Genomic DNA, 17,922 nt, shown 5'->3' on the forward strand with positions numbered 1-17,922 from the left:
TCTTTAGCTGAGACTTGTACTTCTCCAGCTCCCTGAGCATCAAGTTCACGTCTCTAAACCAAAATCTACAGTGATTCTTCAGCTACAACTGATACAGCCTTGATCAAAATGCCCTCAGTACATTCACGCAATACTTTCCTCCATATTAAGTCAAAACCACTATGAACATGTTGTTCACAGCACTTTATAGAAGAGAAACTGAGGAGACAGCTCAGTAGTTCAGCTACTGCTATGCATGGGTACCAACAGGAAAATTAACAGGCCTATTAATCTAAGCCTTTAAAACTGCAATTTCTTAGGTCTATAGAAAATGCATTTTTAAACATTGCACAGAAAAGGCAAATATAGAGAACCAAGTTGCCAACAGACTGGCATAAATACTGAAATTCAGTCTCCATAATCATTTGCATCTCACATGCTGATCATGTGTTAATGAAAAGCAAGCAAAGCATATTCATAACTTAGTGTATTGTGGCTTTTTGTGAACAATGAAACTGTTTCTACAAAATGAAGTTTTATGACTGTTTTGAAAATAAAGCCTTCTTTAAAATCAGATACACACAATATTGATGAAATGCCAAGCTAAGCATTTCCTTATTTTCCAGATTCTCAGTCTGTGTCCATGAGAAGTTTCCCTCTTTCAGCTCACAGGTTCTTCTCTCAACCTACATAACTGACTCAAAGTCATTAGTTTCTTTTTAATTGATATTTTATCATGATAGATAATATTGCACATTTTTCTAAAGATGAGATCCTTAAAAGGAAATTACTGCCACCTGCTGACCATCTGAGGAAACCCAAACCATTGCTGTTCAGCACTCACCTTGCAAACACAGTACCGCTCCCGCCGGGAAACGTGTAGGGATGCTGTTTGCGGAACACGTGACCCACTCTGCTGCAAGGGATGATCTCTAGGCTCCCACCACATTGCCAAACTCTGAATGAGATCTCTGAAATAAAAACAGGAATGAAAGACCAACATCATATACTACTGTTATTTTGTATTATATTTACAGAGAAGGCTTTTAGTGATTGTTGTTGAGAAGATCAAGAGAGACAGTTTTTTATAAGTTGTAGGATAAACAAAGGCATATATCTAAAGCATTTATGATTCTGCAAGCTCAGCAGAAATAAACATACTATCTTGGAAGCAAAATGTGTATCTTCTCTTATCTGAAGTTACCAGTATTGCCCAAATCCATAAATCCTGCTGCAATTTGCCAGTGAGTTAGGTATATGTGCTTTATCTGAACAGCAAACAAGAGTAGGCACATTTAACAAATAAATTAATGACCTAGTTTATAACAAAAATTTTCAGCTGAAAATAGAATAACTGAAGATAAGTGAAAACAAGGCAAACTAAAATAACCAATAGATTTGAGCTGTCAACTTATTACGGCAGATAAACGAACACTCCCAAACAGTGGAAGGAATTATATCAAGTCAATGTTGACTTGAGGATAGACCAAATAAAAACATAACTTCTGTAAATTGAAGGTTATGGACAGTACACCTCTAAGCCAAACTAATGATCTGAGCCAGCTAGTGATGACATGAAGGTCTAAAACTTTTCTCAACTTCAACTTCTGATGGCAGAAGTCACCTGGAGAGACAACTTTCCCACAACCACAAGTTAGAGAACATGTCATCTTCATTCCATGTCCAGGGAAAATTTAGAAAAAAATTAAAAGTAAATAAAAAGAGATGCTGTGATTTCAGCTGTTGACAGTGCAAGTTAAATGCCTTTCTTCTTGATGGCCATATTGATGAATCCTAGACAGTCAACATAGCTCAAGCTATAGATAGATCATACTCCAAAAACTTGAATGACAACATCGTCTTTGACAGCATTCACATAAGACAATGGGCAAAACTAATTTTTCAATTTTGTACACCTTCCAGCACCTTAGATTGTGAAGAATATCAAAAAATGTGAGCATTACGCAAAATAGCTCAGTGGGAAACACAGCAAAGGACTAGAATACAGGGAGAAGCAAACTAATTCTTATTTGCACCAACATGGCTTCTAAAGCCTGCATGAAAAAGAAAAAAGAATATACAGCAGCTAAAACTCAAAACAACCCCACAAACTCCTTTAAGACATCTCTTTTGTTATACTCAAACAGTAGGAAATGTTACAACCACAGCAAGTTCAGTGGACATAGTTTTTAAATGAAAAGGCATAAGCAGCACATCAAAAATTCTTTATGAGATCAAGTTACATTTCTGTAACAGATCTGTTCTTTTTATTAAAGTGTGTCATCAATATAGTAGACAAGGAATGTCTTACTCATTCCCTAATTTTAGGAAAACTAGTAAGAAAAGCCTAAGTTTTCTAATTAGACCCAAATCTTCTCATGGTCCACCCAGTTGTCTGGTATACTCTGATTCTCCTAAGCTAATCAAAAGCATCATAAACACACTGAGAATTTAAGTTTTTGAGTTGGAAAAGAGATTGAACTAAACTTGATCCACTTTTTGTACAGCACACATGCATTACCAGTTACATTTAGCAGCAGTCTGAGAATGTACCTATCTTCATGGTAATTTGGGCAATTTAGAGAAAATACTGCAGGCTCATCTTAAAATTTGTCAAATTGATACTGACATGTGAACAAAACCTCGTAACAGCTGCTCTGTACATGCTTGAAGGAAAAATGCTAGCTATTATAAATGAATATGATGTGCAGAATTATTTTGCTAGTCCATTTAGCATTTATTTGCATGTAACACCAAGCCCCTGATGCAGAGCTATACTTGAGAGTAAAGAGGCCTGACAAGTGTGCACATTGAATTTTAAACTGCACATCACAGATTTCCAGTTATCTGCTGCATGTGTCATTTATTGCCAATTAAATCATATGCCATGTGACTTTTACTCATCTTCAATTAGTCTAACAACTAGGAAGAAACCATTAGCTGCCTTCTGCCTGCTTTTCAGGCACCCCTAAGTCTCCATCTTTTTCTTCCCATGGAGGGGGAGGAACGGAATAGAGCAGGAGGAGCCAAACATCTCTTGGCATCCTTGAGAGAGAAGCTGTTGCTTGTGCCCTTTCCTGCTATCAAAGCCTCAATTATCAATGCATAAAAGTAGTTGCTAAGTGCTCAGGAAAAAACTCAGTAGCTCAAGAACACACTTGTAACTAATCAAATATTTAAGTGCTCGAGTGGCAAAAGCGGTTTTCAGAGTGAAAATAGTATTGCTGCATTAAATTCATCCAATGACTTTACAGGACATTTAAAAAATGAAAAATTATTATGTTTACATAAATACAATTTAGCAATATATAGTCAAAATAGCAAGACAACAGAAACATGGAATGTAACTGCTCAAAATACCCGTAGGGTTTCTTTGAGTACTGCCCAGGATGGTCAGAGAGAGAGGACTGTAGGAATGCCACTTCCAACTTTTCCGTGCATTACAGCAGCACTGAACACTTTGTTACCATGTCTCCACACAGCAGACATTTGCTTGTAGGCCCAGCATATGTTTAATGCATATGCAGATTTCAGTAACTCAAAATACTCGTGGGTTTTTACAAGTTCAAGGTATTTCAGGATTTTGCAGCTAGCATGTGCAGTAGAGAAGCTTCTATGCTTAGAAGTGTTCCTAAAACGCACTACTTGCAATGTCTGAGATGCATCTCTACCTCAAAAACTAAACTAATGACAAACTGGAATTCTTGAGGAGGTGTAAAATTCTCTTCCTTTCAAATATTTATTGTTTTAAACCAAGTATACTGGCCTTAACTAGAGAAAACCTTTGCACAATGCTGTAATGCAAACAGCCAGAAAAACCTACTAAAGCCAGATTTAACCACCAGGTCAAAGGAGAATGGCTAAAGCACAAGTTCTCTCAGCCCCTCCTCCCTCTTGCCTAAACCTCACTTGTGTCAACATCTGAAAATAAGGAGCTACAGAAAAAATGCCTTCTCAACCATTAATATCTCATAGAGCTAAAGAAGGGGTATAAAACTACAAAATTCACTAAGTTTAGATGCCAGGCAGAATACTACTGGCAAAGTTCAGAAACAGATAATTCTTCAGTCAGCTAAATTAATTGATTTATTAAGGTGTATGTAGTAATATTAAATTAATTCTCCTGCATTCCACTTTTCATGATTAAATTAAGCAACATCTTAAAACATGCCTTCAACTGTCAGCATTTAAACATTATTATATTTAATTGCCTATCTACAGCCTGCAATTTTTTTACTAACCAACTTCCATTACAAAAAAAGTAACTGCTCAATGAGCTAATACTGTTATTCCCTCAAATTTAGCATATAATTTTTCATTTGTTTTAATTCTTTCATTGAAATAAACGTTTTGGATTTTGCCAATAAAATGTATGAAATTTAAATGCTGGTTTTAACCCTCTTTGCACAAAATCAGGAAAACCACGACTCCTTGACAATAAAGGAAATTATGAAACCTGCTTTTTTTTCAAGTTTGTTCAGAAGGTAAATAATACACATACCTAGGTTTTCTCCACCCCAAACATCCATCATCATGTCATACTTCCCTAGTTCTTCAAAATAGGATTTGTCCATCACAAATAATCCACCAGCTATCATGGGTGTCCTAAAGAAAAAAGAAAAATTAAATTAGTTACAGAACCATGAACGTGCGGGTAACTATAATTTGTACATCAAGATTAATACTTTCTTGAAAAAACTGGCAATGTTTTTGAATGGAACTTATTTTGCATCTATCACTTCAAATGTTGTTTCCACACATTCCTATGGGACATTTCTATGGCCATTACCACCTTCTGAGGCAGCTTCCAAATCTCCACTTGGCTCACAAGTCACTTACTTTAAGGGTGGCGATTTGTGCCAACAAAAAACATTAAAACTGATGCAGTATTTTTAGGCCTCAAAACACACTGACTTTAAACAGAGTGACATCTACTTTTCCTTAAGGGTAAACAATTAACTAGTGTGTTTTAAATGATTTTTTAAATACCATTTATTTCTGAGAATCTCATAATCCTCCATATACATGAATGAAATTTAAATTTTGATGTAAGATACAGTGAAGATATTCTTTCAGACTCCAAGAAAATGATTTCTAACTTTGCTTAATTGCAAACTACAATCTGAGAAATGGTGGTACAGACATACTTTATGGGAGCAACTGGATTTCCTTGTCGTGCTCTTCTTTGCTCTGGGGTCATGTAATCCCACTTGAATACAAGATTCCAGTCAAAGCCTTCAAGAAGAAAAGTAGGATGTTAAAATTATTGTGGTCATCATTCAACTTGTAGTAACAATGTTCACTAAAAACTTCAGGAACCGTAATTAAAATGAAGAATTTAAACTTGTGCAAAATTCTGAGTAGAAAACAAATAAGAAGTCCAGATGAAAGGTAAAGAAAAGAGAGTAAATCAAAACCACCAAATAACTTCGGATTTCTTGTCTTCATCTATTTCACAAAGTGGGAAACTCAAGTGGCTTCCTTACATCAAATATCATATGATGATCTTCCAGCCATTACAAATGCTCCCAAAAATCTTTACTGAATAACCGCCTTTCCACTCTTTAGCAGTGATCTCATATTTACATTTACACAGGCTTTATGCAGTATTCTTGGAGGTACTCTACCAGCAAGAGCTTTCCATCATGAAGGTCACAACTTATTACGTAGGTTCCACTTATCTGGTCAACATTCATTTAACTTCATACTTTAAAAACATTGTGTTTCTAAAGGCATCATTGTTTAAACCTGAGGCAAGTGTTAGAGCACCAAAATCTTACTTTCCTTATGCATATACATGTAAGTGTGAACACACAGCAACAACTGGTCTGGGCCTGTCGTGAGCTAAGGACAGAAGCACAAAGATCACTAGAACAGACAAGATCAATAGGTCACCTATAGTAGCTTTCTACATTAGAGCCACTAAATTATCTCTTTCAGGCAATGATACAGAGCTGGTATAGGACAAAATTCCTATAGGAAACACTTTCAGAACAGTTTTTGTGCTGGGTTATGCTCACAGTCATGAACATCTATTAAAAAACTGCACAAGACCCATAGCCCTCTCCCAGTACACCTAGCAAATCAGCCTTGTACACTCTGCCTGCTGCCAAACACATTTAGATCCTATGAGGTCATGTAATGAATGATTTCCAGATTTCTGGTGCACAGATGTCAATAGTTTTCATTCTTCAGCATAAAGATAAAGCAATTGCTTTGCAGGGAAGTGGAGAAAAAAGCTAATGTAAACAGGCAACAATTACAGCCCTACAAACTGCCTGTCTGCATCCGTAAAGGTGCATAGCAGTGACTGATGTAGGAAGTTAAAAACTCCACAGTTTTCACTTTAACTCACGAGATACTTATCACACACAATACAGAAATTACCCTGAACAGTCTTTATAGCATGCATGGCAGCTCCTTCTCTCCATGTCTGAGTATTTCATGAAGCATTGCACTGTAAAAATGAAAGACTGTCAAACTACTCCAAAACTCCAAGTAGCAAAACTGAAAAATGGCTCCAACCCACAGTACTGCAAAGCCTCCAGCATGAAGAGTAAAATGAGTTCCAATAATTCCATGCAGTTAAAAAGCCACAATTCATCCTAGATAGCCAGCAAAATTACTTGCATCTGGGAGAAGTTGAAAAACGCCCTGTTCTGCAGCAGCAGCAGAGAGAGACACAGTTACTGTGTACTCCAGTGAACACAAGGGGTCTCTTTTGGAACACAGCTCTCTCACAAACTGAACAAGTGTATAAAGCCTCTGCCCATTCAAAACTGCTTTTCCGTCTCCATTTTCACAGACTCCGGGAAAAATCTGCACTCAATGAGATAGTATCAGTAACTCTGTAAAAGGAGTATTTTTAAACACAGTGCATATCCAGTATGAAACTCTATCCAGTGTAAACTGCATCACAGGCACACTCTAAATTATTAGCTCTCAGTTAACTACAGCTTGTTCCAGTAATTGTGGTGTTTCTCAGGGTGGCATAAACAATTTCAGAAACCCCCCCTCAAAAAAAACACAAAACAAAAAAACCAACCAAATAAAGAACCTGTAACATTAAATGTACGGATTTAGTTTTGGCCAGACTTGGGAATTACTTCAGACTTGTACACACTTGAAAAAAGTGTGTACCATTTGCTAGGTTGCTTGTCTTGGGTGATTAAGTCCTTTTAAGACAGAGCAGGCACAAATGCTGTCCCAGCTGTTTCAGCTCTCCATGCTTCAGCCACACAGACACTGTACCTAAGGTTGAAAGCATAGTTCGGTTTCCATGTTTAGACTTGGCCCCAGTGAAAGTGTCCTGTGGTGCCAAATGCTGTAGCGCTTCTAACATGGCAATCTGTCTTTTGGGAACTGACAAATATATTATTTATATTTCAACTGACCCTCAAATAGCTTGGCACACTAGTAGGTGCAAAATTTCCATTAAGGTCAAAAAAGACAGTTTCTCACTCCTCAATCATAAGTATGTAGGATTCATGCACCTTAAAAAATGAAAAACCCAATCTCTTTCCGTGTACACAAGGAAAAAAATTAGTACTAAAAAATAACAGATAAATGAACAAATTAGGTAACATAAACTAAAAGATAAAGCATGAAGGCCAGTAGTAATGAAACAATCTCTCAATCCTCTCCCACTTAACTTGGGAAGAATTTAGCATGAACCCAGCAGCAACCTGATCTAAGGCTTCAATAAAGAATTCCTCCTACTGCTCCTGCAGACAACAATAAAAGCCACACAATGGTATAGAGATTTCTGTAGTTAATATTTAATGAATAGATTGGGTAAGGGCCTTAAGGTTTAATAATGCTGGCACATACAATAGCACAGAATTATACATTAGCATACTGTGAATATATGCACCATAGGTGTCATTTCAAAACATTAATTAAAAGGACATAGAACCTCTCACCTCCAGATCACTGGAGCATATGCAACATTATGAAAATATTGCTTTTATTTTAGTTCACTGCAACAACCTAGGTGACCAGTCAGAGACTAGAATCTAAAATAATAGATTGGAAACTGTTTTTTCCTTCCTCACTTCAGGAAATCCATTCAGAAAAAGACAGGACACTCTGAGAACAGCACTCTAATTTTTATATTGTGGCTCATTTTAGACCTTTTATGCAGACAGTTGTGTTTCCAGGGTTGTAGGAACAATTATTTACAAATAATAGTTGAAAAAGGGGGATAAGTGGGTAGAGAACAACTATTTTAAATATTAGATTTTTGTTAGCACTTAAAGAAGTTTTAAAAATCTGTGATAAGTAAGGAGTTTAGCATGTAGTTGCCCTATCCCTCTTTGAGAAAGAAGATGAGAATAATTTTTTTATTTATTCTTATTTAGGGCTTCAAAATTCTTCTTGCTATTTGCTGTCAATACTTTACACTACCTAGCCATATTGAAATTGTAGTACTTCTCCGTTTAACTGGGGATATTTTCAATGGCAAAGGTATAAATACTACAAATTTTCATAGTCACATGTGAGTGTTTTCACAATTACAGATCATGGCTAACAAACATTTATTTTTTTAAACACATTCCAAAGCCTTCTGCTTATTCAGAAGAGTTTAATTTTTTAAGCAAACCAGCATCTTGAAAAAAACCTCATAGACACTGCATTGTGGATGGGCTTCTAAACTAGTGAGCAATTAAAGCCTTTGTTATCTAAAAAGAGAACCATAAGCTCTGGCTATTAGCTTTTTCTGACACATTTACACAACCCTACAAACCTTGGAGCAAGTCTTGCATATTGGTAAAAGGCAGCATAAACTTACAAGAATTAGTATAATAAAGATGAACTTCTAAAGCAGAGAACAGTAAGGCCAATTAAAATCCAAGCCAAGAAGCAAGTGACCTATGGAACTTGAAACTAGATCTAGGAAAGGGAAGAACAGTATGTTAATTGCCCATTCCACAACTGCAGTGATTATGAGCTTTGATTCTTGATGGGTTTTTTAAAGTCTGTATTCCAGTACAGGTACATACCGCCTTTTAAATCAGCTGACGCCCCCACGTACTGGAAGTTGTCCATATTAATTACATCAATAATAGGAGACACAACTCTGGTCTTGTCCTAAAATAAATGTTAGAAAGTAATATTGAAATAATGAAATCACTATATAAAAATTCAGGCAGGATGTGATGTTGAACAGTTCAGCAGGATTTCATTAGCATGTCTCCCCAGCTCTCCCCCTACTTCCAAAGAGCCTGTGCTGTGAATAGCACTGCTCAGCACTGCTTCAGAGAGCAGAAACCATAGGGTATGACTGGAAATCCTCTTTCTATTCTAGGCTACTTTCATTCAGCAAGCCCCCTCTTCTGACTTGCTCTTGAAGAAGGCAGAAAACCTGTGGTTCTAAAGGCATTCAAGCAAACAGCCCTTCCATTCTTAAGTTTTAAACCCAGTGCAAAGAAAAGCATCCAGACAATTCATATTTTTCACAGCAAGTCTCCAGCCATGCAGTGGACTACAGTCTTATTATTGCAACCTTTAAGGGACACTTAGGTCTTTCTGCAATCAGAAAGGTCTTAGGTTAATGCCAATCCATTTCACACTAGAAGAATCACACTTCAATAACAGATACTCAAGTAGGAAAGAGAACCTAAAAAGTACCTCAGACTCATGGATACTATTAATCTCCAGCAGTTAAGATTCCAGTGGTACAGATAACCACAGTCCTCTATCCAACCATGGTCTCGTATACTATTCTGAGCAATGTTAATTATTTTAACTGATGTTTTTGCCAAAATAGTTTAAGAACAAAAATCTTTCCAGCAACTCCATGTGTATTATCCAGCAGAATCACAAGACCTCAGTGTTCTAAAATAAGACTCATCTAATGTTAGAAATGCAGTATCATGGTTAAGCCAGTTTGTCTCCATGAGTTACTGCTTGAATTCAAAATAAAAGTTTGGAGCTGCACAATTTAACATCATTCAGAGAACAGATAACTTCAGAACAGCATATCATCAAATCTGTGAATATAAAAAAATGTTTTGAACAAACAGGAGGTATTTTGGTAACTCCTATTATAGAGAAACTGTTCTCATGGTTAAAAGAAATACAACCTAAACATCTCAGTTTTAGGAATTTATTTTATAAATATGTCTTGAAACAACACCACACAAACTCTACATGGTGGTGATGGTTCAAGCAATGTATCCCCCTTACTAACCAGTATTATACAGAGCAGACTGGAACCAAATTAGTATGAAAATAGCTTGAGGTCATAAGAAGAGACTTAAAAGCAACTTAGACAAATGCTTTGCTTAGTCCAATAAGAACTTTCAACACCCATTTTCTTTTTATTGAATCTTAACTATTCAATCTCTGCTGATTTTAAATCAGCCCTAATTACATAAATGGCATCTACTAGGTCATTCTGCCTGAGTGAGCAAAAGGTCATGAATTTCTGTATCATCCAAAAGAAGAATTCAAGCCAGCCCAAGAGAATTCAAGCTGAAGACTAAGTGAAAAGCTGAAGACACATTGCTTTTTCCACTCCCTTTACTATCACTGCAGCTATGCCAACCAGGCTAAAAATTTGCTTTTATGAGAAATGTAATATAACATCTAATCTGGTCTCCTACTGAGAATTTATTCATTTGGTCTAAAGCAAACTAGAAATACAAACAAAAAAAGGCCAACCTGTCATATTCCTCCATGGATCACATCTTTAGCTCCTATTTCTGCTAGTGATAGCCTCAAGCCCATGTTTGCAATGACCAGCAAGGCACAGTTTTGCTAACTGTGTTGTACTTGGGAGGCAATTACAATTTACTTCACTGCAAAGCCCTCTGTGTGTGTGTGTGTGTGTGCATACCTTCCTACATCACTGAAATGCTTTAGATGTACCCATGCCCTTATTTTAGGCATTCTATATATAGTGATAGAATTAGGAAACTCCTTTAAATAAAGACTGATGAGACAAGATATCGACCTGTCCAGTTATTCACAGTATACCTATGAGCATAAAATACAAAAATGAAAACATCCTTCCTTTCTTTCTCATTTATTCCTTAGCTGAAATTGAGACAGCTTATACATCCATGCCCCTCTCTAAAAGTATTTTTGAAGAAGATTTCTTTTTCAAATGGTACTACTTGGCCAGGTTGAAACTGGTGGTAAGAGCTGCCCAAGTTATCAGGTGCCACATTAGGCAGAGCTTCATTTAGGCTTCAGCTTATGTCCACCAAGCTGCATAAGCAGGTAGCATGTTGTCTCTATACAGCTGGGCTTTTACTGCTGGTCTGATTATTTTTATCAGTATCAGTGCAACACCACACTAACACCATTTGCTACACCTAGTATATTTAAACAACTCCCAGTTGTTTCACTGACAGCCAAATACCCAGGCTATGTGCATTCAGTCCAATGTATAACCCTCACATTGTTGGCTTGGAAATGTGCTGCCCTTCTGTGACTTGAAATTACAGGATTTGCTCAGTAGCAAAACAGAAAAAAGCTCTGTACATTCTTAAGGCGATGCTTTGCAGAGCACTAGAAAGTTGTTAATGCAGAGACTGCTAAGAAAGCTTGTGGGTCTCCAAATTACAGAGTTCATTCATTTAAAAGACTAAAAAGCAGCTGGCTCCTTTAATCACACCATGGATAAATAAGTACCTTGTTTTAGGATAATTTAATGTAGAAAATCTTTTGCCTTCTAATGGAAGGTGCAACTGGAAAGCCATGTACTTCTTGGTGAACATAATTAAAAGAAATAGCCTGCAAACACTGCAAGTCTCTAGCACCTGAAAATTTGTAGCAAACCACATCATCTTGACAATTTATAAGGAAGTTCTGAATACTCTAGAGAATTAGGCTTTATATATTGTTCTTATAAACCACGAGAAATTATCCTCGAGATTCTGCATTCATTGCTTCCCTCTTCTAAAAGTCTCACAACACTTCAAAGGTTAAACCTCACAACACTCTTAAGAGAAAATATAAATATTTTCCTTTTAGCATCAGATAGAAGTGGACTCACTCAAAGTCAAAAAATCTGAGACAGACATGAAAAAGCAAACCACATCTCACTTCTTAATCTTAGTTATTTCTTCCTTTTAAGACCATCTCTGTTTAAAAATACCTTCCTAAATGCGACAGAGGATTTACTGCTATGCTATGAAAACAGATTAGTTCAGTTCTGCACCAGAATCTTTGAATTTATTTTTCTCACACAATTGCTGAATTCTAAGAACAGAATGTCAAAGTGTTTAGAAATTTGAAAAGGAAAAAGCCAAGTAGATGAGTGCCCATGAAATTGCTAGTAGTTATTGATGTTTTCAGGACTATGTATACTTATTACTATGCTGACATTTTTGAGGAATCAAAGGGTTAACCTCCACTGTCTCCTCATTTAATCACACACACAAAAAATCTAGAGGGCATAAAAGGTAGCCTTAAGAATCAAGCAAAAAACCACACTCCAGGAAGGAGCAAAAGGTACACCAGCTCTAGGTTACAATAGTATCTGTAAACATTCTGAACTCTAAAGTGGTCATCTTGTGTGTATGCTGCTTCTGCATTGAGCTTTTGGTCAAAGTGCTGTAGAAAAGTCCCTAGCAGAATCAGACCCCCTCCAGAAATGCTAGGCAAACATGGCTCCTGAAAAAAGGAAGATATTCTAACCAGGAAACCATCTTTTAGAAGAAAACTGTGGGATGGATCATGCTTCAGTTCAGGAGGAAAGTTTGATATCTCAGGTGTCAGAGGCAGAGCTTTCTAAAGCGGTTATAGCACATCAGATAGAGTTCTGCAGAACTGACTTGATTCAGACTGTTTCTTGGAAGCTGTAAATTCTTATATTGTAACACACACTACTAATCTCCTAACACTGCAACAAAAATAAATGCCAAGTGGGCAATTCTGGAACAGAAAGAAAAAAAAGAAGAACAAAACACTCTTTCCACCAGATATACAATAGAAGCAGCTGCCTATCAGAAAACACAGTATTCATGAACAGGAGCCCTGACCTGAAAAAAGCTACCAGTGAGCAGAAAAGCGTTCATGTCTATTCAGCTTCTTGTCACTGAGACTATCAAAAAATGCTGCCAATTAACATCAACTAACATACTGTCTGCCCTGTGAGCTGAATTAATCCATTTAAAATAACAAAGAGTTATCATATATAATATATAAACACTAACTCGGCCTTAATTATTTGAACAACCAGAAAACTTAAAAGCTGCTTTTTCAATCCCCATAGCTGTTGGCTGGGAATCTTTGCAGATGACAGTTAAATGGAATTCTATATCCATTATTTATTTAACAGTACATCAATCTTTTAAGACTGAGAAAAATATATTCATACAGCTGAAAACTATTCAGTGGTACACAATTAGTGTGTACTATGGTGACAACTGGAAGCAGTGAGTTTTGAAGGATCTAATAATTCACATGCCACTAAAATATAGCTGCTGCAAGAAGCAAAATATGCACCAGCTTCTCCAACCTAATACACTCCATTCAATGCTGGATCTTCACAAAATTGCCAGCAATTTGCTAAGAGGTTTTACATTCTGTTACAATGAAAAGGTAACGCTTTTTCAAATTCCGTATCAGTTTCAGAAAGATAAATGAGTATGACCTGCAAAAAGTCATATATAAAGAAATGGGAAAATTATCAAGTAACTGTCTTACCAAATGCAGGGTTTTGCTGACCAAAACAACCACTTGTCGTCTTATTTCTTGAATAAATAGATGCTTCAAATAGTTTACACAAAAGGCCTGAAAACAGTTCCCATGTCCTAGAATTCATTAGTGCTTTAGCTGCAAGTATTCTCCACTTCTTTTAGAGATATATTTCATGCCTTCAAGTTTATTTTCCTAGTTAATAATTACAGAGAAATTCCCCCAATCCTTCTGAAGCTGCAACAAAAATAGGAGGAAGTGCTATGGTACTTATGTTCAAGGGCTTTTTAGGCTCTAGGTACTTTAACAGTGTCCAGGTTTGAGCTGATTAGTTATTTCTACTCTAAAACAGGACTTCACCTGCTGCTGTGTCTTGGGCAACTTGCAGTATTTCTGGAACACCTAGTAAATCTAACAGGTTATTGCCAATTTTAAGAGGTTCAACAAGGCCAAGTGCCAGGTTCTGCACTTGATTCACAATTTCATGCAATACCTACAGGATTGGAGATGCTGATTGACAGCAGCTGAACATGACCCAGCTGTGCCCAGGTGGCCAAGAAGGTCAATGGCATCCTGGCCTGGATCAGCAACTGTGTGGCCAGCAGGACCAGAAAAGTGATCATCCCTTTGTATTCAGCACTGCTGGGGCCACACCCCAAATCCTGGGTCCTTTTCTGGGCTCCTCACTCCAAGATATTGAGGTGCTGGAGTGTGTCCAGGGAAAAGTAACAGGAAACTATCAAGGGTCTGGAACACAAGCCTTTTGAGGAGGAGCTGAGGGTGTTTAGCCTGGAGAAAGGAGTCTCAGGGGAGAGTTTATGACTCTGTAGAACTACCTCACAGAAGTTTGCAGCAAGGTGGAGATCAGTCTCTTCTCAGAAGTAACAAGCACAGGAAAGAGGAAATAGCTTCAAGTTACATCACAGAGATTTGGATTGGGTATTAGGAAAAATTTCTTCACTGAAAGAGTGGTCAAGCATTGGAACGGACTGCCCGGGGAAGTGGAGGGGTCACCATCCCTGGAGGTATTTATTTAAGAGATGTGTAGATGTGGCACTTCAGGGACATAGTTTAATAATGGGATTGGCATGTGCTTGGGTAACAGCTAGACTCAATGATCTTAAATGTCATTTCCAACCTATATGATTTTATGATTCTAAACAGATCACAGAACCAAACAGAATAAAGAAAATCAGTCACCAATTGACAGCTTCTTCATTGGCATAATGAGTATACAGGGTTTGCTTCCTTCCTCTCCCCCTTTCTGCTTTTGGGGAATGCAAAGGAAAGCATAAGGCGGATAAGTGGAGAACGGGGCATTAACCAAACAGAGTAGCTTAGCAAAGCCATTTTGATCAGAAGTATTTTGGAACCAAACTTTCCTGCAAGACTAGCTTTCCAGAAAGGGAATGCAATTAAGAAAGAATAAAAACCCTGTTGTCTTGAGTGTTTCTTAGTGCTTTTTTGGAATCACACTTCATTCCATTTCCACTTCAACTGAGTTCTTCCACAGCAAGTTAACAAGTATAACCAACCCCTGGAGAAAACAGTATAGTTTAACTCTCAATCCTCTCAATTGCTTTTCCAGGACACAGACTAAGCATCATTTTCATAGAGGCTGAGAGCCTCTAGTTCCTGCTAGTTTCCATGAGAATTTGGTTTGACAAGTCATCCTCTCTCCTATTATCACACTGAATTTTAATGCAGCATAAAGATTCAGGTAAACTGAATCACATCAAGATGATACTGGTAGAGGAGAATCATACTTTGCTCTAAAGATTTTCAGCTTACTGAGGCAGTCCCCAAAGAACCAAGGAAGCATATATTTGAATTACTTGCCAAGACAGTAATAAATATTCAGATTTTATGTTCCTGTGTTCACAGATTAAATGAACAAAAATATGTTTTAATCACAGAACACTCCAATCATCTCCATCATCTTAAATCAGGGAAAAAGCTTCCTCAGGAAAATGAATAAAATTAATCTAGTATAAACCAGATGGCTTTAAAATTTAAAAGCTGCTTCTTCAGGAAATTACTTTACAACTCTTTACTCACCTCAGCTACTCTTTCCAAAAGCGGTTCCAGCCAATGTTCATTGCACTCACAGTGACTATCCAGGAAGGTCAACACTTTGGCTTGTGCTGCATCTGCCCCTCTGACACGGGAGCGCATCAGGCCTGAGAAGTAAAGACAGAAAGTTTTAAGTACTCCCTGGGGAAAACAATCAACAGTAGTGAGAAACTATTGCATTCTAAGTTAGCAGTCAGTTAAATTACTCAGACAGGGCAAATACACAAGCTCCATTATCAAAATCAGATGCTCATTAAGAATTTAGTGAAATGACTTCACACCAAACAGCCTGCAAGTGCCCAGCCTACTGCACTCTACAGTTTCCATCTGATTTAAGCAGAAGCAAAGTACCTTTTCAAAACAAGCGATACACAAATACAGAGTGATCTGTATTACCCTAAGTGGTATTTACACCAATAAATCTTACTTAAGATTGGACCTGAAAACAAGTATGTCCCCTAAAGTTGTACTATGCAACTAAGGAAAGCACTATCATTAACTTACCCTCCCCACCTTTTTGCCACCCCCCATCTTAGTACTTACCAGAGTCTGTACAGTCTCCTATGAACTTCTCCAAGAAATAACCAAGCTTGATTAATTCCCATCTGAGAGCCTTACCCCAACCCATTTGTCTTTCCTCTGTGACTACAGCCATTCTCTTGTTTTGCAGTTTGTTTGGGGTTTGTCTGTTCTGAATAGCTATCTTTAGGCAGAAACTTCTGGCCAAACCAAACTGTTCTTCCCTTGTCTGCGTCTCGATTACAGAGATACTCTCACAGATTTACCCTGCTCCTTTTCTTCCTTTTCTTTTACAATCTGTTCACTGGATGACCTCACCAATCCTTGAAGTCCCTTGCTATAAATACACACATAGCAAGCTTCCTCCCATTCCTTTGCAAATTTCCTACCTACTTTTTTCTACTACTATTCAGAAATTCATTGATTTCTTTTTATCATGTGAGACCAAAGCCAAGTCTGTTCTGTTCTGGCTTTTTTTCCTTTTTAGCTTTGTTTTGGTTTGGTTTTTTTTTCTTTCTTCATTGTTTCCCACTAAATCGGTTCTGGTTTCTTCAGATATTTTCCTCCCTCAACAGAACTACTGTAAAAGAGACCAGCCTGTTACTTACGACTCTCTTTATAAAATAAATATGCAAAACATGACTATGCCAACAGAACACAAGATGCTTAAGAGGAAAAGCTTGTTTGCTCTGACCAACATTCAATAACAGCCCCATCAAGATCCTTTTCCTATCTCTTATTTCAAGTGTGAGCACAGTTCCAGATACATGCTGTGCCCTGGCTCTCCAACATTTTACATTTTATCTGTGCCACACTGACACCTAAGTGTACCTCATAGACTTAGTGCTGGTGCCTTAATTTCACCCTTTGAATCTGTTCTGTTCAGTTTTTCCATATCAAACCATTCCTCAAGCACTATTGCTATAGTTTTTTTTAACTTCTCCAATTCCTCCCTCCAGAGCTTATTATTTCTAAATAATATTATTGAAGACCCTACTGTTTTACTCTAATTCTACAGAAAACACACAACAGTGTTTCTAATTTCAGAGTTTAAAAAAATGGACGTTAGCACTTTGGTCATTGAGTCCTCCACAATCACATTCAGGCTTATAATGAATAGAGCTGAAAAGGTTCCACTGAACATTTGTTCTGTAGACTACCACACCCTAAAACACATCTGTTCCCATAACAAACTCTGGTACTAGAGATGAGACTAATAGCCGCTAATATTTATTTTTGAAAGAACAGCAGTTTATGTCACCCCCTTAACTGACACCATCTCTTCACCTCAACTTTTTCTTTAAAACACACTGTTTTCCTCTATTGTTCACACTACTGAGCTACTCTTAGCACCCTACACATTGGTAAATTTCACTAATTCTCTTGAATTTCATTTGTTTGTGCAATATTTAATCTTAATCTCACAAAGATACAAACTGATACTATCTGTCTTCTATCTGCAAATATTTGTGCTCTTCTGACATAATAGATTTGGCAAGTTATATTTAATTTTCAGATATACAGATACACATTCCTAACCATGTATTTGTATATGCATTGCAAATTAATATTTAAGATTACTAAAAGAAACAAACATCAAAAATGTGTTACTTCATTCTGTGTTTTCCTTACTGCTACCTCCATCTTCAAGTGATGCACTGAAAAATGACATTAACTTACTCAGAACCTGGCAACCATGGC

General features: G+C 37.1%; 1 protein-coding gene across 3 annotated transcripts in view; it reads right to left on the reverse strand.

Moving 5' to 3' along the window:
* The window catches only part of GALNT2 (polypeptide N-acetylgalactosaminyltransferase 2), an 87,338-nt gene that overhangs the window by 10,307 nt on the left and 59,109 nt on the right, over positions 1-17,922 (reverse strand). For all 3 annotated transcript variants that reach the window (XM_030946765.1, XM_030946766.1, XM_030946767.1), the window contains exons 7-11: positions 15,688-15,809; positions 8,982-9,069; positions 5,127-5,214; positions 4,481-4,584; positions 824-950 (exon numbers count right to left, since the gene is read on the reverse strand). In XM_030946765.1, coding sequence (XP_030802625.1) covers positions 824-950; positions 4,481-4,584; positions 5,127-5,214; positions 8,982-9,069; positions 15,688-15,809 — 529 coding nt within the window. The remainder of the gene's footprint in view (positions 1-823; positions 951-4,480; positions 4,585-5,126; positions 5,215-8,981; positions 9,070-15,687; positions 15,810-17,922) is intronic.

The sequence above is a fragment of the Camarhynchus parvulus genome, chromosome 3 (assembly GCF_901933205.1).
Source record: "Camarhynchus parvulus chromosome 3, STF_HiC, whole genome shotgun sequence".
Classification (NCBI taxonomy): Eukaryota; Metazoa; Chordata; class Aves; order Passeriformes; family Thraupidae; genus Camarhynchus; species Camarhynchus parvulus.